The sequence below is a fragment of the Crocodylus porosus genome, unplaced genomic scaffold (assembly GCF_001723895.1).
Source record: "Crocodylus porosus isolate Cpor-Errol unplaced genomic scaffold, CroPor_comp1, whole genome shotgun sequence".
Lineage (NCBI taxonomy): Eukaryota > Metazoa > Chordata > Crocodylia > Crocodylidae > Crocodylus > Crocodylus porosus.
Window position 1 is genome coordinate 85,305,028 of NW_017728886.1, and position 19,875 is coordinate 85,324,902.

Here is a 19,875-nt window from a genome sequence, read left to right on the forward strand (position 1 = left end):
CTCCTTTCCACTACTAACCGTATTAGGAAACTGTTCTGTTTGACAGCCTGCCCAAGTGCAGTCTTCAACTTTCAAGATAACTAACTAGAAAACAGTTACTGACAAAATTTCCCATTAAAAACTTCTTCTGAAGAGAACTATTACTTTAGGACTAGTAAATGATATATATATAAGACAGTTGAAAACAAAGCAGAAGATGACTTGGGTGTTAATTAACAGTTAAAGCATAGTTATTACCAAAAAAAATAAAATAAAATGAAAAAAAAAAAAATCAACACCTGTCTACAGTCCTGCAGTCAAGGACTGGAAACAAAAACCTGTAATGCAGGAAGGATTACAGGTAATGCATTTTTGGAGAACAGTGACACACTGTAGCTGTTATTGCCAGTCTATGCTTTGGAATAGATTTAGAAAATGTTTGACAAGGAACTTTTTAAAAGTATCTTTACATACAATGAATAGAAGTTAGCAAACTTTTACCCTCTGCTTTAAATTTAGATTGAAGCCAGTGCTTTTAGGGCAGGGATCAGCAACATTTTGCAGCAGGGAGCCACTTCAGTAGTGTTTGACTCCAAGTGTGGACTGTTTACAACCCAACCTCAACTGCTGCAGCTGGAGCCCCAGCAGCAGCTGCCACTCCCTGCACCCATGCAGTGCCACTGCCATTTCTCTACCACTGGGCCACCACATGTGCAAGACCTCCCGCTGCCAAAATGCTCCAGAAGCCCACCAGCTCTATGGGCCAGATAAATGGCTCCTCAGGCCAGATCCAGTCTGCAGGTTGCCACCCCTGCTTTAGGGAGCCAGTTGTGAATGTGGAGAAAACAGATGACCCAGAAATTGTCCACATACCTTGAAAGCCATTACAGGCATACCTTGTTTTATTGCGCTTCGCAGATATTGCGTTTTTTACAAATTGAAGGTTTGTGGAACCCTGCGTCAAGCAAGTCTATCGGCGCCATTTTTCCAACAGCATTTGCTCACTTCGTGTCTCTGTGTCACATTTCGGTAATTCTCGCAATATTTCAAACTTTTTCATTATTATTATTATTACTATATTTGTTATGGTTATCTGTGATCTTTGATGTTACTATTGTAATTGTTTTGGGGCGTTACAACTCGCTGAAGGCTCAGATGATGGTTAGTATTTTTTACCAATAAAGTATTTTTTAATTAAGGTATGCAGATTTTTTTTTAGACATAATGCTATTGCACACTTAATAGACTACAGTATAGTGTAAATATAACTTTTATATGCACTGGGAAACCAAAAAATTTGTGTGACTCGCTTTATTGCGATATTCGCTTTATTGCGGTGGTCTGGAACCGAACCCGCAATATCTCCAAGGTACGCCTGTACTTAAGTCCCAACAATGGCCATTATCTGAAGCTGTAATGTTGGTGCATTTACTCTAAGGATACAAATCCCTGTGACTGACCAGGTTAGCAGCATATTTCTGCAGTCTTCTCTCCTTTTCTGATGCTCAGTCCATCCTAATTATAACAAGCAAGATCTGTCTTGACTAGCTGTGGTTAGGACATAACTGGAGAATGAAATGAGCACAATTTTCTTCAGCCTCAACCAGAGCACCAGACATTAAGGCAAACAAAGGAAAACACATCTGGCATAATCTAAAAGAAAAGCTGCACATTATATACATGGAGGTGTTTTCTTCCAAATCTGCAAATAAATATTTCCCCAAGCAAAAAAGTGCAAAACAAGGAAGTTAGACCATGAAAGAAGAGTTTAATTTTAAAATCCTACACTTCCAAAATATTTCAAGTAACATATCTTGCCCCATGGTTAAGAGAATACAACATCTTTTAAAAACTGTGAAAGACTAGTAATTTTATGCTTTGTCATATTAGTGTGTTTAAATACAGAGGCAACCCTGATATTAAAATCCTTCCAGTTTGACCTCCCAAATTTTGGTCGGGGACAAGCTTTAGGATCTACTAAGGTGCGTATGTTTTGGCTTTTAATTTTATTTGAAGCAACACAATGTTTTTATGATTTAACATTTTATGAAGACCATTCCACATCCGCTTTCCCTTTCCTTTCCTAAAAGCGTAATTTTAGAAGGATTATGATTCATATATTAACTACAGCATGTTTCAGTGACCATTACAGATGATATGCAAAGCTGGCAGTTTTAAATAAAGTCTCAGTTTCACTGTCCTTTAACAAGCTGTCTCAAAACCAACTGATGAAAGCAGAGAGAAATTTAGGCTACACCTTTTTCAATCACAAACACACACAACAAGTCTTTAGAGATTCAGTCTTTTTTAATAAATTAATGTCATTCAAAATACAGTGCTAGAACATGATGCAGCTGAACATGCTAGTAAGGTTTGTCATGAAGCACCTGTGTTCATATTAGATTGGCGGCGCCCCGCTACTGCTAGTGGTTCCTGGGATTAATGCCAGAGCAGCACTAGTCATCTGCTCTCCTGCACATACAGCGCAGGATATTCCTGAACAATTTGCTCTCCCCCCACCCAAAAAAAAAGAAGTAAAAAACCTGATAGCTAAGGGATATCTATACACAATCACACTACAGTAATGCTTGTTATTAAATTAAACAGAAAATAAAGACCTGGTTAATCCACACTAAAACTCTGTTTTACATTGGAAAAAATACATCAGCAGCAGGAAGTAATATACAGGAGCCAATGTTATCGTAATACAGAACGTGGAGACATTTAGTGATTAAAGCTCCACACAGACCCGCACTATGAGAGGCTGGCAATTCCTATTGCAAGCCCAGCAACTTAAGTCCACACCTGGTAAACTACCAGCTGCTTGGAAGACCTGTATTCTAAATAGACAGGTATAAGTTAGTGAAAATAGACTACATGCACCTAACAATACAGCTTGACTGAACCGGCAGTCATTTATTTTGCCCTGCATGTTACATACAATGGAAGATCTACCCTTCCTACCACAGGTAGATCCATGGGATTTGTTTCTTATTCTTTTAATGGCATTGCTATACCAACATGGATATTAATGTTAAGTGCAGCACAGTCCATTATGCTACACTGACAATTAACTAGCACTTGAGTAGAATATCCAGAAGTAGTTCAAATATAACTGGAAGATACTATCAGAACAATTGTGACATACCGTCCTAGATACAGCTGCTTTTGTAAAGCAAAATTTTCCTGAACCAAGACTTTATAGGACTAGAAGTTAATTCTTCAGACAATAGTCAGATGCTTAAGCTCATGATATACATACAAGTTTCTCAATTATCGGAGCATTTCATATTATGGAAGCATATCTGCTCATAAAAATTCACTGAATGGCTGCAAATATTAAGTAGGGCATAAAAATACAATTTATGAAAGACAGGTATAACGTTTCTATTCCCAGCCCTGTTCTTTCATAAGAGTTCCTTCCAAGGTAAAATGAGCACAAAATCAGGAATAGAGTCTATAAATTTGGGAGTTATAAGGTAACCATCCCATCCAGCTCAAACTCATCAGGTCCTTCCGCTGAAAAGAGATATGTTGGAGGTTTCCATGGGGACTCCTCGAGGCAAGATGGATAAAGTTTTCCTACAGTGCACCGGAAGTCTTTCCCCAAGTCCCAGAGTACACGCTCTGATATAGATTGTCTCAGAGACCATTGATCACGTTCCAGATCATATTGGTAGGTGGCATACTTGGCTCTCTCATTCATGTGGGTTTCTCGTATAAAGACACATAAAGAATTGGAGATCACAACAGCTCTAACACAAGGATCAGAATAACGCTTGGCAGGGATATTGGCTGCCATTCTCCACTCATTCTTATTCACATCATAGATTTCCACAGTTACGGAAGACCCATCTACAGTGCTAGTTGGGAGTCTTATACCAGAGTTGCTGCCAATATGCAGTCCTCCAATATAGAATATTTTATCACCAAAAGCGGCAGCTGATGCAAAACATCTACTAGTTTGTCTCATAGCCATTTCTACCCAAGCATCAGATCTGGGAAAATAACAGTACATCAAGTTGTGTGCCATTACATAAATGCAGTTATGAACAGCTACTGCTGTACTCCATTGCCATGCACAAGGCAATGGACTCACCATGGTCCATTCATCTTTTTCAGTATCGTATCTTTCCACAGTTCTCCTGTTAAGTTCACCACCTACACTGTCTCCTCCAATTGCATAGATGTATCCTTCGCAGCAGACCAAAGAAGGCTTTATACGAACAAACAACATTGGGGTCTTTGGAAACCATGTATTTTGCTGTGCATCAAACCAGTAAAAGCAATTCACAGTTCTGAAGGCAGCCTGAAGTTTGCTACTTTTACTGTGATTGGTTTTTGTGTTTTTCAGAGGAATCTGTCCACCTGCTATGTAGATATCATTATCAGGGGTCACAAGTGTTCCAACCTTATGCAAGTCAGCAGGAGGGTTGCAAAGCTTGTAAACTTTTTCTGCCTGGGGACTGTAACAGACAGAAGAATAAAGACTACCAGAGCTTTCAGCAGCAGCTTCAATGAATATCATCATCTCCTCTTTAGTCATACCAAGTCTTGGTTTGAAGAACTTGGGCATAGATTTATACAATCCTTGCACCACCACTGATTTATCATTAGGTGGTAGACCTTGAAACCAGGCTCTCTGTGTTACTTCTGAAAGTGCATCAATTCTGATTTGGCTAAGAACAGAAGATAAATACTGCGATCGTGATTCTGTGTTGTACTCCAGCCATACCATAGCAGCTTCACGAACTGTCTCCTCTTTTTCCACATTTAAGTTATCACTGCTTAAAATATCTATCAGTAGATCATGTGACAGTTGCATGAAAGCCTCTTGATGATATACAGCCGTAAACTTGTGCTCTACCATTCTCTTAGCACTCTGTTTTAATTCTTCACAGCTGAAGAGATCAGCAAAACTAAATAACCGCACACAATTTTCTGCATTAATTTTCTTAATTAAATAGTCTCTACATCGCTGTAATACATCTTCGACCTGGAAGACAAAAAGGCACAGTAAATAGCACAGAACACAATATAGTCCTTCATTTATAAAAAATAAATACAAGTTCAGAGAAAAACCTGCACTGACAGTATTACTTACAAGAGATTTTTGAACCCAAAATTTTATTTTTTGCCTTTCAATACAAGAGACTATATAATTCGTAATTGGACACCAGGTTTACTTGGCATACAAGTTGCTTGATCCTAAAATTTGTAAGATGCTAACAAGTGTCCATATACCAAAATGTGTTTTTTTCTACCCCTTTAAACACCATAAAAATAGGCTGTGGCAGAATTGCTAAGAATGGGATCTGACAAAAATCTTAGGACAAATTAAAACCAGTATTTTGGTATAGAGGTTAAGAGCAGTTATCATACAAACTTCATTCAAAATATATTTGATACTCCTACCTGTAAGAAGCAAGCAGTCTCATAAAGCTGTTCTACCGTGCTGTCACTTATTGCCAAGTTACCCGTGTAGGAGTAAGTTATAATGATTTTTAAAGTGGCTGCATCCATATTCCTCAGATGTACGTGTGTTTGCTTACTTTCACTTAACCCACTCATGAACATGGCCCTGAAGAAAAATACATGATATTACAGCATATATTATTGGCCCTATCATTGCTTTAGGTATCACCTCCTCCACAGAACATGCTCACAAATCAGTTTAAGCATTCCTATTGGCCTTTTCTACTTACAGAAATATAGCGATTACCTTAGATTATCATCCAGGATTTAAGATAAAATGTCTGTACAGATAGTTTCTCAAAAGGTACAGCTTCAATGTGCTCCAAACATAAAAAGTGTGTAACATTTAAATGAACATATTTTATCCATAAGAGGAAACTCAACCAGCAAAGTTTCAAGCTTTAGCAGAAAAAAGGGGAGACATATTACACTTACTATTACATCTCTCTATTCCTATTGCTAAGCAGTCCAATTTCAAGTTCATTGTTTTTTTTTAAAGTAATACAATTACCAAAAAAAAGTATTTGTTCTATATCATTAATTTCATAATAACTACTACCCACATTACAGTTCTTACTTCATTAGCTACCTGAACATAATAACGAAGTTTACTATTTAGTGCCTGACACAAATGAGAATTGCATAAGTACTGTCATTATAAGCTTTCATAAACAAAATTATGAACAACTTTGCTTATGAAAAGTCTCACAAAAAGGAAAGAAGTGAAAACTCAAGAGACTTCAACGTTTATCTCTGCAGAAATGAAATTTTCACATTGCAAAGGCAAGAGTGGGGGAAAAAAATATGAGTACTTTAAAATTAGAGATGAAAACAGAACATGACAGCTCAAAATATCTTATTCCATATGAAAACAAGCACATTAAATGAGTTGAAACAACTCATTCACAGCTTTTCCACACTAGTGCCTTATGAGTACTAACTACCCTCAACTATCATTCACTGATCCAAATTATCATGAACTGCTGGAACTCTACAACCAGTTATGAATGATATCTGAAGGAAGGCAGGGAAGTTCATGGAGGATTATTCCTTATCTGGTGGTTCCAAATTTCTTAAAACTCAACGCAGAAATTCTAGCTTCTATGGTGGATAGAGAGAAGACCACCACCAATTTAGTACAGAAAGCTATAAGCTTGCATAGAAATTCCTGCCTCTAGGAGCAGAAGACACCAACATCATAGAGTGCTGCTGAAAGGAAAAAACTGTGGTAAGTCACTTCCTACTGGGGAGGTCTTTGATAATATACCCCAGGGTGGTCAACCTTTAATGAGTGCCACAAGTAGCCCAGGCAGCCTCTGTGCATGACACGTGGCAAATTAAAGGGGGTAGGCCACACTGTGGCAGACAGTGCAGGGAGCAGAAAGCAGAGCAGACCAAGCAGAGAAAGGGGATCAAAGTGGCACTCAGGGAAACGTGCAGGGCTTAATTTGTGGCATGACAAAAAGTTGGCCTTCGCTACCATACCTTAATTCTATTTATATAAAAGTCTTAGTTTCCACCTGCCCATACTGCTTTATTTGCACTCTGATTGGTTGTCTCAGCAGGTGGCAGCAGCAGCGTGGTGGAGTGCTGGTCTCACCCTGCCAACCAGGCTCTGCTCCCCGGAGGCGGCGGCATAGGGTGCTGGCTGAGGGAGACAGAAGGGATGGCAGGGCAAGCTCCCCTGCTCCTTGGAGGAGGCAGAGTGGGGGGGGAGTGGGGAGGGGGTGTCCAGGCAAGGACATGGGGAGCAGGGGTACAGGGCCAGAGGTTGGGCTCTGTACCCACTGCCCTCCCCAACTCCCATAAATTTTTGGCAGGCAATTTGCTAGTATATTTTAAAATTGTGCTAGACAGGACAAAATAGAGTAGTCTAGTCTAGTCCAATGGATTCTGAACTCTAGTCCTCAGAACTGAAGTAGTCTGCAGTTCCCACCTTTTAAAACAAGTGGATGGAGGCCCACAGGAAACTAAGGGTCAACAGTCATGAACTGGTTCAAAAGTTAGGGAAACCACTGGTCTGGTTCACTTGGAAAAATGTTCTATGTGCTAAAGGCATTGCATGAATCAGGTTACTTGGACAGAACCAACTCCAGAAAGAGTGCTTATAATCACAAAAATGTTACTTCCTTTCTCCAAACTTCAGTATCATCTGCTTATAACAAGAGACAGGATGCCAAAAATCCTGATTTAATGGTTTGATACACCCCTCTGATATTTAGATTTGAATTCTTTACTCCAGATTTCCAGCATTAATATGATCTATGAATTGTTGTGCTGTTCATTAATTTTAAATAAACAAGTAGTGCTGCATATAAAACCACCGTGCTATGGTTTTGTTCTGAAGTAATTTCTTATGATTTTAACACTTACCTGAAATAAGAGCTACAGGTTGCAAGAACCATCTTATGACAGGGGAATTCGGTGCCCTCTACAATCAACACTATGTCAGTGAGCAACCGCTGATCATAGAATAACTTGAACTGCTCCAGTAAGGCCACAGCATATTCGGTATTTATCTGCCTTTCGTCCTGGGTAGACATGACTGTATTCCATTAATACTTCCAGAACCAGATCAGAGAAGACAATATATTTCTGCAGAAAGAGGTCAAATGAATGTTTCTGGAGTAAGAAGAAACAGAAGGAGATGTCTGCAGCCTTTAAAATTATAATACTAGGCAGTATTATCTTGGATTCCTGAATCAAGAATGTTTCAGGCTTCAACCTATTACTAGGTCATCACGTTCTACTTTCGTGTCAGCCTGTTCTGAGACTTTCAAGAGCATCTGCAGGCCTCCTGTTGGGAACTGTAATGATGCAGCACATGAATGCGTAAGAGCAAGATCTGAGGTAGATTTTGTGGAAACATCTCGTAATCAGTGGCTGAACTTGAGTGACTGAAAGCAAGAAAAAATTATTGCACATATTAGTACCTTCAAACAAACAACCCATAGTTTCTTCTATTAGTTATCCTGTCCAATTGGCTCCCTTAGAGGAAGTCTACAACCTTAAGCAAGGTTACAAAAAGGTTTCTAGAAGGACACCAAAACATGTGCAAAAATAACTAAAAGGAAAGCAACAGAGTTTGTACAACCTAAATGCATGAAATAACAAAAAGATAGTCAGGTCACTACAACACTAAGATTGAAACTTAATTTAAATCTCACAATATAGAGAGACAAAGTTAAGGTTCACCTAGCAATATTGTGCATTTAGCACATTGTTTCTCTTTCCAGGGTATTTTAAATGTTTCTAAATAAAGGTAGATGTTCCTTTATTTCCTTCAACCAATACTAAAAATAGCCATCCTATTTTTTTTTCACACCAATGTTAAAACAAACAAAGGTCTTTTGCCTGCACGATATGCTTTTGTCCAAATGAAATTTAACAACAGTACCTGTTTCTACAGTTAAGCAAGCAAAGTTTATTCTCATTTCCCACATTCCTGCTCAACCTTCTGGAAGCCATATAAATCCACCTGTTCTGTGTGTAACATGTAATCCTTTCAGAAAAATTGTACTAATCAGTCACATGTGAAATTTTCAGACGGGATTTTGGCAGGGATGGAAAGAATCAATTTCTTACTCCAGTGCTTGTTTGGATCAAATCTGTCAAAAATGGCTTCCATAATTTTATAGCTGATTTAAGAAGTACCCCTATTAGTAGTTTTAATGTAGCCAACACTACCTACAATACCAAAGAGAAGGGAGGGGAGGGGAGGGAACCCTCTTCATACAACATATGCCTATGAAGTTGAAGCAGCCCAATTAAAATTTTGACCTGAAGTGGACTCTCAGTCCACATGTGGATGTGACAAGGAACCATAAGGAGATGTAGGAGAAACCGCCATAAAGTAAAACCACATAACAGACAAATGGTCTAAAATGGAAAGGAGGGAGACATAAATAGACAATTGATGACGCAACAAAGTCAATCTCTACACGATTTACAGGTTCAGACATTCTCTGCACAGCTTGCAAAACCCGTGGACTCTTAACACAATTGAATATACAGGAAAGTTTCCATGAAAAGCTTCAAGTAAAGACTGGAAGAATCCCTGGAAGAAGCCAAATGCTACACTTGAAATTCTAGGGTTAAAGAGTTGGAAACCCCAAGTTAAGACTCCATTAAAAATAAATTGATGAAGATGATTATCTAATCACTCTCAGTACAATAACAGTTTCCAACCTCCCACCTGATCTTTTCTTTTTTAAATAGATAAGCAAAGAAGAAAATATTGAATGCCGAAGCCCTGATGTTACAGGGGTACATAACATGAACAGCAACTTAAATACACTGAGTTAAGCATGTACATGTATTCAAAGCATTAAGAGCTAAAATTGCACTTGTATTAAAAACTTTTACTTCAAAAAGTTCTTTGGTGTTAACTGAAAAAAACTGATTAGATTTTCAATACATTAATTTTGTTTTTATATACATACATACATATATATACATACATACACACACATACACACACAACATTTTTCCCCAATCTGAACCTAATTTTAAGTTTCTAAAGCATGTATTTTGAGTCCGAGTGGGCGCATCATCACCAGCAGCAAGTACGTTAGGAGTACAAGTTACGTATTAATTTAGAACTACAAACCCTAATGGAAAACAGCCTGGCCAAAGCATTTCAGCTTCCCTAACTACTAGAAAACTGATTGAAGATGGGGCTTACTGTAAACATAGCATGAACTAATTGCTTATCAATTTGTTTCTGAATTTGGGTTATAACATTATGTGAATGAGTTTCTGGACACATCTTCAACATGCATGCCCATTTAAGTGTAAAATATAATGTCCCAGACGTGTAGGTTGTAGCTGTGCGTTGGTCTAAGGACACAAGCAGACAAAGTTCTTTGAGTAAATGCAATATCTCTTATTAGACCAACTCAAATAGTTGGAAAATAGTTGGAAAGTGTTTATAAAAAAAAAAATGGCAACTACAAACTGGTGATGTGAACATAAACTCCAACTGAAAAAAAAATATTTTTTTTCAGTTGGAGTTTATGTTCACATCACCAGTTTGTAGTTGCCATTTTTTTTTTTTTAAATATATATATAAAAATTTTCCAACTGTTTGAGTTGGTCTAATAAGAGATACTGGATTTACCCAAAGAACCTTGTCTGCTTGTGTCCTTAGACCAACACATGGCTACTATAGATATATAATCCACCACGATCAAATCTTGCACTTAAATAGATAAAAGACTAGCTGGGCCGGTTAAAGATTTGAAAGATTTAAAAACAAAAAACTGATAAAATTTGTAAAAGACTTAAAGGTTAAAATAGAGAAGTCATGGAATCATCACTATTCAAATATTTTAAAGTACTAGCCAACTGCTCATTCAGAATGATGTGGGGGAGGAGGGAAGGCAGCTGGGATGGAGTACCACCACCCACTGCCCCATGCTGCCCATCACTATTCAAATATTTTATAAAGTATTGGGAAAGGAGTAATTAAACTGTGGGAAACAGAAGAGGAAATATATACATCTTTCTGTAGACTGGTATGAGATTCTTCCTAAAAAAATCTAAATGAAGTCTGAAAGGAAAAGCAAGCAGGCTAAAAAAGCAGATGCAGCAATGTGTATTTGCTAAGTGAACTGTCAGAATGTTGCAGTATCTCATTCAATTACTCTAAGATTACCAATTATTGTATAAGTAACTTCTAGAGGTCACAAAGATTTGCTACTTTTGTTAGAACAACTTCTATAAAGGCCCTTCCTGCAGGTTCTGTTGCCCCTGCGATTTTCATTTGTTTCAAGCAGATACGGCATTTTGAAGTCTGCATGCTTTTTAACTGCCATTAGTGCCATCATCTTTCTCCAATTACAGTCAAACCCAAATACTGTCAAGTCCACGTAGTATAACAGACTTTGGTCAGCCCATGCATGTGACATTAACAGAAGCTGTGTACCACATGATGGCATATGATAAGAGTGTTTTACAAGATAGCAGCAAACTGTAAGAGACAATTTTAGTTCTGAATGTGTATTCTGCCCTAGGTGTTCACAAAACACACTTACACGTTCTGATTGATTCCTGAAGGGCAGCACTACACCTATAAAATTGGAGGGGATAATATGTATTTTCTCTCCTGAAAAATATGTAAGCATATGTGAAACTATGACACAAAATCTAACAAAGTAAAAATTAAAAGTTATACAAATTAACCAATGGGAGGAGAAAGTATACCACCGTACAAAAAAACAAAACAAAACAAAAAACAAAACTGATTTTTTGAGGCTTATGCCTCAAGTTCTCCTCCCTCACCACCCCTTTCACAGGTAACACCATACGTTAATGTCTGACAAGCCTCACAATTATTAAAAGAATATTTGTTTGCCATCATATCTTTGCATATATTTTTCCATGCAAGGCAAATCACTTTGCTAATCATCAGGTATATAAACTGGTTTAATCTTTGAACATCATTCGATACTTGTAAAATTAGCAGTTTATTTGCCCAGCAGACAGCTTACATTGCTGATCTTAACTCAAAAGCATCAAACATATGACTAGTAAGCCAGATCCAGCCCATGAAGCTGCTCCATCCAGACCACAAGTGTGCCAGTAGTTGGGGGCATGCCCAGGAATGGATGATACCTGCCACAGGTTTCATGGCTCCTAGGCCCCGCTGGACAAAATAAGTGGCAGGAGGGCAAACAGGGGCTGGCCCCATGGATCATACCCAGGAGGAACCCCCCAGTCTAGATCCAGTTGTTTGACACCCATTCAGAACGTGGCCTATGACAATAGTCTACAGCAACAATAAGCAACTTCTCACCATTATTATGTATGGAAGTCAGCCACTGATTACGAAAACTGCGATATCATTCCTCCTCATATCACACTCTACCCATTATCCGGATACAAATCTCTAACAGATTAAAATCACTTTCAACCAATTACTGAAAGTACTAGTGAATACTAATTTGAGAATGACCAAGACTATTCACACAAATCTATTTTTCTTTTCCCAATTCGTAAGTAGGGGTCTACTTAAATCATAGAGAAACTAAACAATTTATGGGATGATCACAGTATAAATAGAAAATTCAGAGGATGTGTCATGATGTGCTCACACACAACATACAATAAAGTAAATTATATGTAGAGTTGTACATAATAACTTATGCTTACCTTAATGGAATGTTTTTATTAAGGTAAGCACCTACGCTCCAGCGGGGGGGGGGAACAAGGGGGCTGCCATCGTGTGCATCCTGGGAGTCAAACACAACAGCCCTTGACAAGACAACTGCTGCCCTTCGTGCCACCCTGCCAATGAGTGCCTTCACCTTTAGGGCAGGCAGGCTGCGAGGCCAGGCTGCAGTGACAGCAAGGACCACTGGCTCCCACTGAGGAGCCAGCATTTTATTATTTTTATTCAGTTTTTATTTTTAAATTGATTTCACAGGCAATCCCATTTTCGTGTTTTCTGAAAAACCTGCGGAATTGCAAATAGAGTAGACTAGACCCTTATTCATAATAATTACTCAGAAAGAGAAAAAACTGTCAGTGTTTTTGTTTAGGAGTAGAAGGTGATAAAGTAGGAGTTGCTATACCAGGGGTGAGCAATTATTTTGGCTGGAGGGCCACATAAGGAGTTTTGGTGAGCTGTCATGGGCTGGGTCAGCCCCATCCCCACCCCCCCAGCTATAGCTTACCAAAACTCCCTAAATGGAGGGCCACACTCCCAACTCCAACCTGGGACTGCAGCAGGCCCCAAGCCCCACTGTGCCTGGAGCTGTAGGAAACCCCAACCCCACCTGCTCAGAGCTGCAGGAAACCCCAATAGCCCCTCCCCCCCACCTGGAGCTGCAGGAAACCCCAATCCTTCCCCACTCCCGAAGCAAGCCTGAATCCCACCCTGCACCTTGGAACTGCAGCAAGTTCCAATCTGCATCCTGACCCAGATGCTGGCCATGTCAACAGTTTACACCAGCACCCACCTCACACACAGGAAGCATCCCTGGACGGGCATTGGAATCAGCTGTGGACATGGGAGACAGGGTCGGGTGGGGATCAGGGCATCTGCCCATATCTGCAACTTAGGTCAGCACCCACCTGGTATCCAGGAAACAGCCCCAGGTGGCCACTGGCATCAGCTGTGAATGCAGCACGCAGGTTCCAAGTGGGGATCGGGGCATCTGCCCGGGTCCACAGCTGACACCGCTGTATCAGCACTGGGCATAAACAGTCCCGCCTGCCTGGCATCATGCAGCAGCCAGAGCCAGCAGCTGCCCATGGACCAGATCGTGGGTGTACAGCCACCAGCCCATGGGTCAAATATAATCAGTTGGTAGGCTGGATCTGTCCCGCGAGGTGTATTTTGCCCACCCCCCAGGCTATACTATTTCCTACTTGGTATGAACTGCTGATTTAAGAATATAAGATTAGAAGGGTCCCAAGGGTCACTGAATCCAGTTCACTGCATCTGCAGGCAATCCCTTACCCAAGGAATTCCTCAAATCATATCTTGATACAGACCTTTAAGTTCATAGTGCAGTTTGATTCAAATGACTGCTATCAAAACATTGCTTGAAGTGACCTAGGACTCTGCTTCTTAGGATTGATATTGAATTGATGTAATCTCTGTAATGATATTTCTACCCTAACATCTATAACAGCAGTTCTCAACCAGGGGTCCGCAGCGCCCAGGTCCACACTGCCCCCACCTCCCCTCCCCTCTGGGGTAGAGATGCAGCCTGAGGAGAGCAGCAGTCAGGCCACAGAAGCAGGGTAGAGCTGAGGTCCAGTGCACAAGTGGCTGGTGGCAGGGGGATGTGAGAGCAGTGCAGAGCCCCACCCCCATCCCAGTCCAATATTCCTCAAACGGCTGATGGTGCAGCTAACACAGGGGAGCTGATGGTGGCAGCAGTCTCACTGCCTTGCTCTGCCCTCCCATACTGGGTCCCACCCACTGGACCAGGGAGGCAGCTCCTGCCCATGCCAATCCAGCCAGGCTGCAGCTCTGTGCCTGCTATTGGTGCACAAATCTGGGGGGAGCAAATGTCCCCCCATGCATCACCTATGCCCCCTCCTGCTTTCCCCATACCTTGTCTATGCCCCCCCTGCATATAGGATATGCAGAAAAACAGCTTTGTAGCACAGGTGGGCCCTGGAGTTTTCAATCGCATGCTAGGGGGGCCCTCAGGGGAAATAAAAGGTTAAGAACCCCAATCTATAACATCCTAACACACACCATAATCCACTGACAGGCTTAGATGGGTAGAGCCTTGCTGACTTCCCAAATCTCTTGGGTATACACAAACAGCTAACACCACTACTGACATATAGTGTTCAGAACAGAGGTGCTGCTTACAACACAGGGGGCTGGTCCCAGGCACAGACTGCCTGCAGCACCCTGCTGGACTGGACCTCCACACTGGCTCTGGAGCCAGTCCAAACTGGGGACTACAGACTGTCCGAGCATACCAGACTCTGTGTGCAGGGCTGGTCCACCACTGCATGCAGCACATAACCTGTGCGAGCCCCAGACAAGAGATGGCTCAGGCTGCATAGAGAGCTGATCAGGGACAAATGCACATGAAAAACCTGCTGAATAGGCCCAACACAGGCACTTTATGCAGCACGTGCCCCGTGAGGGCTCCATACCAGGGCTGATGCACACTGCTAGTCTGGGCATATATTGTATCAGACTGGCCACGTGCACTGGCTCTGGAGAGTGGGGTTGGTCTGTGGGCCTGATCCAGACCAGCCCCAGAGCCACCATGCAGGGCCAGTCAGGCAAGGCCCTGCATACAGTGCACACCCCAGATCAGTTCTCTGTGCCACATGTACACACACATCCAGTCCAGTCCTATGTGCTTCATGAGTTTGACACCTGTGGTCCAGAAAACTGTGGTTCCCCCATTAAGAATAAATTTTGGGAATGAACATTTGAAGCTTGATTTAGGTGCAACCCCAGTATCATTTTCTGCAAAACAAAAATGAAAAATCTGCCCGCCTCCATGAATGTGACTGGGCTGCGTGAAAGAAAACACAACACTGATTTAGCATACAACTCATTACTTTGATATCATTTCAAATAAACACACCATCTTTAGCAACAGGGAAGAAAAGAGAACAAATTTAAAGGACTGAAAAGTCAAGCTCATTAATGTAAACAGCACCAGATCTGTCCAATATTGTGACAATGTAGTAGAAGACTGCTGAAACATCCTGATGATGACAGACAAGTAAAAGCTGGACCTGATCTAGAGCAAACATGCTGAACCTCAAGCAGCACACAGTGGGAATATTTGAATATATGAAGAGACAAAAATCACTATAAGTGTCTGTTTTGAAATGCTTATATGAAGGAGTTAGCCACCTACTAAACTGTTGGTCAAAGCTGGACTCTCCAGATCAGAAGAGGTGGTCTGAAACAAACTCACTTCAACGGTCAGTTAAAAAAGGAGGTCAATTCAGGTCTTCTGCATCTGAACTAATTTTGGCTGCCAATGATGGGTAGTTCATACTCTGATTAATGCAATCTGTTACTTTCAGGAGCCTTATTGCCTGCTTGACTCACACCTCAGAAATCTTCTTCAGGAGGACAAATTAGAAAAGTTTCTCTCCTAGGAAATATCACTACCTACAGTAAAAAGATATGCTTTGGAATACATCATTTAGGAAAGTCAATATGTAAGTGCTTGCATACCAAACTTTCTAATATTGCATGGCACCCCTATAAAGGACCTCATGGACCCCCAATTGACAATCACTGACCTAGAGCATTTCCCACTAGGCATCTATCTGCATCTTCAGTCACTCTTGAAAAGCTGGTCTGTGGTGAGCAGAAACAAGAGTAAACAAACAGATCACTCTACTATCTACAACTTTATTCTCTGTTTTAAAATGAAAAAAGCCTGAATACATTTTCCTTAGGTACTCAGTATTTTATTATATTAAATCATTTTAAATGGTCTTTATGTGCATTTTTACTTGAATTCCAAACTCTATCCAAATGAAGTTTGATACAAATCACAAAGCAAAAATCTGTGCAGTATAGAAAATCATCATTCACAATATTCTAAAATAAAATGCAAGAATGATGTACATTTATTCAAGATGCCTTATTCCATATATGATTATTTAAGCATGCTGAAATAATCATATGCCTAATGAGCATGCAATACTTTAATTTGGTAGTTTGTTTAGGTACAAGAAACAACTTGCTTTCATAGTTATGCCAACCACTGAGAATTAACTTTAGTAAAAAAAAAAAAAAAAAATACAAATAATAAACAAGATTAAAATCAATCCAGCCTGAAAGAAGCCACAGCACCCTGGGGTACCTGGCAATCCTTTCAAGGGTGGGGTGGAATGCCACACAATAGGTGCACAAACATAACTAACAACATAAGCCAGAGATTTGAAATGGAAATCCATGATGTCAAAATCATCCTGACATTACAGTCTTCATGATTTCTTTGTGGCAAACTAACTGCTCTATTATCCTTCTGTAGCCAAAAAACAAGTGAAAGCTAAGAGTTGGCATTTCCCAAAGGGTGCCTCAAGTCTAATAAGGTTGAGAACCACTGCTTTAAAAAAATCTGTCATTTCTGATGCTGCTATAGTCACCTCTGAACCAAGTCCAAAACCTTGAAAATACCAAACAGATTCAGCTACTGGAAGAAAAAAAGTCCCAAAGAGCTAAAAAAAAAAAAAAAATAAAAAAAATGAAAAGGTATAAAAAGTCTCCCTTGCAACTAAGTTCTTCAAACAAGTCAATGCTTCTAACTTAAAGCACTATATTTTTAGTCTGGAGTGATTTCTGACAGTTAAGGCCAAAGACTTGAAGTGCTATACAAAGCTTAAAACAAGCTTACTCACACTATACACATTAACTGCCAGTTCCTTCGCTGCCTGTTCAGTGTCAGGGAAGTAGAGAATAAGACTGACTATATTCTGTTCAAAAATCAAACTAGTAGAATATGACTGATGACCCAATGACTGGCTGCCGATGTTGAGTATATACAAGTAGACTTTCCTTCCCCAATAACACCATGGCTACTTACAGATGTAATAAAACAAAACCAACCAAAACAAAAAAGGCACTTTACTTTAAACTCAGCACTTCCCTATGCCAAGCCTAGCACATGCTCAGAAAAGGCATCACATTAGTTGGACCTTGCTCACCCAATGTCTGCATAGATCAGGTGCTTCAGTAGAGATTTTCTGGTGCTTTTATCTAATAGCTGATTGAATCAGCTATTAGATAAAAGCACCAGAAAAGGGCCAAAAAGCCCAACTGAAGTGTGTGATCTTTACAGATGCTGTGGAGCCAGATGGAACTAATGTGATGCCTCTTTTGGTAAAGTGCAGGGTTTTTGTTTGTTTGTTTGTTTTTGGGGGGGGGGGTTCACATCTGCCAGCGCCCCTTGTTAGCATGCTTGTCCAATAAGAAGCCTCACCATGTCTTAAAAGTCTTTTTTTTAACTGAGTGCTGAAAACCGGACCAAGGGCATACTTAACCAGATCCAGCAGCCCATCATCACTGTTGAGCATTTTCCTCTCCTTGAATATTAAGATAAATAGTCAGTCTTTTACCAGTTGAAGTTTTCAACTTGATAGTTCTAAGACAGCTGTTCTCAATCTCTTTGCACTAAAGGCACCTCTGGGTAAATGCCCTCTCTCACTTTTCACCTGTTTTCTGACCACAGTAAAATAATACAGCAATTCTTCCACTTCAGCGAATTCAGAAAGACCACAACAGGTCAGAACATTTTTAACACTATGGATTCCTATTTGAAATCTCTGGTTTATCTCGTGAAGCATATCTCCACACCTTGCAGTGCTATCCCATGACACCCCTTAAGGAATCTCAAGGCAACCCCAGGTGCCACAGACCCTGCTTGAGAATCATGTCTCTAGGAGTTAACGGCCTCCATCACAACCCCTTATCTCAAGTAGTGACATAAGAACAAAACAAAAATGCCTAAACACTCTGAAGTATTCAAATTGGATTCAGCTACTTATGCTGCTGTCAATCCTGCACTAAAAGTGATATACTCTGAAGAACTAGACAGTTGGAGGTAATATTCAGTCATAAATGATTTTATCTGAAACTACAAAAGCTAAAATACCTCACTCTTTGTTTAGCAACAGCTGCATCAACTTAGGCCTCTTGATGACATACCCCAATTTCAAAAGCCTCCTTCAGAAAATACTGAATAGCAAATAGCAAAATGCCACTCCTTATTTTGGTTCCATCTTGTAAGATGTTGTGGTACTTTGAAGAACTGCCCTCCTGCCTCCAGAAGTCAAAACAATTCATTACCATCAGGCAAAGAAAGAACAGACCTTGCGCAGCCCCTTACCATCTGGGTCCAGAAATTAACTGTTTTACATAACAAATGTAAACAGGATGTTTTGCATAATTTTCCTTTAAAAAATTAGCTTTCATATGACATGGCTCAGGTTTTCAAGGAGACACTCTGTAACTGCCACATTTACAACTGCAACCTGAATAAAGTCAGGAAAGTGATAAGGTTTCTCAGGAGATTGCCATTATTGCCTGATCTTTTCAGTATGGATGTCTGAAGAGATGAAGCTAAACATTCAAAACAAGCTTTCCAGTATGGGGTGATTTGATGAAGCAGCAGAAAGAGCTGTCCCTATTTCCTTGGCGGGTCACCCCACGAAGGCCCAGGAGAGTTGCAGACAGACACTACATCTCTGTTGTGCTAAAATCGAACCCAAACGTCAGCTCCAGGCCGGGTGAGGCAAGCAGCAGCACTGCATGCAAGGAGCCCTGGGGAAATAGTGCCTGACGTTTCTACCAGGCAGGCTGGAGATTTAAACAACTGCACGGGTCGAGGGGGGAGAACAACCCAGGACCACCCTCCACCCCACCACCTTCCACGGCTTCAAAACCTGCGGCTCTCAGGTCCTAGGTCCCTTCAAAAACCAGACCAGGCAGCCCCGCACTGCAGAGGCGGGCGGGGAAGGGGCCGCGCTGGCTGCCGCCGACAAGGCCCCTCCCCGCCGCCTCCGGATCCGGCAGCACCGGGCAGGGCCCGGCCCCCCCCGCTGTGACGCCTCCCGCCCGCGCCCTGCCGGGGGTGGGGGCGGGGCGCGGGGCTGCCGCAGTGCTGACAGACCTCCCCCACAGCGCTGCCGCAGCGCCCGGCGCGCAGGGGAAGGGGGAGCCTCAGGCCGCGGCCGAGCAGACGCCGCTGGGGGAGGGGGGCGGGAGCCGCCTCTGCGCCATCTCCCCGCACCCACCTCCAACCGCCGCTCCTTCCTCAGTGCCCGCGCGGGGGGAGGGGGAGTCTCACCGGGGCTGCGGTGGTTGCTACCGCGGAGGCGGCGGTTGCTGATGCTGCTGCGCGCGCGCGCTTCCTCGCCCGCCCCGCCCCTTCCCTTCGAGACGGCCGTTACGACCCTGGGCGCGCGGAGACG

At 41.4% G+C, this 19,875-nt stretch overlaps 1 protein-coding gene across 3 annotated transcripts; it reads right to left on the reverse strand.

The window, feature by feature from the left end:
- Positions 1-2,267: 2,267 nt before the first annotated feature.
- On the reverse strand, positions 2,268-19,859 carry KBTBD2 (kelch repeat and BTB domain containing 2). Of its 3 annotated transcripts, none has more exons than XM_019538339.1 (4): positions 19,752-19,859; positions 7,828-8,351; positions 5,395-5,560; positions 2,268-4,975 (listed from the first exon to the last, which is right to left on the reverse strand). In XM_019538339.1, the coding sequence occupies exons 2-4, from the start codon at positions 7,995-7,997 to the stop codon at positions 3,452-3,454; spliced, it is 1,860 nt and encodes a 619-aa protein (XP_019393884.1). In that variant the 5' UTR covers positions 7,998-8,351; positions 19,752-19,859; the 3' UTR covers positions 2,268-3,451. The 3 variants fall into 3 exon arrangements, with proteins under 3 accessions (XP_019393884.1, XP_019393893.1, XP_019393901.1); XM_019538348.1 differs by having other exon boundaries at positions 19,699-19,859; XM_019538356.1 differs by lacking the exon at positions 19,752-19,859 and adding an exon at positions 16,198-16,259.
- Positions 19,860-19,875: the final 16 nt, after the last annotated feature.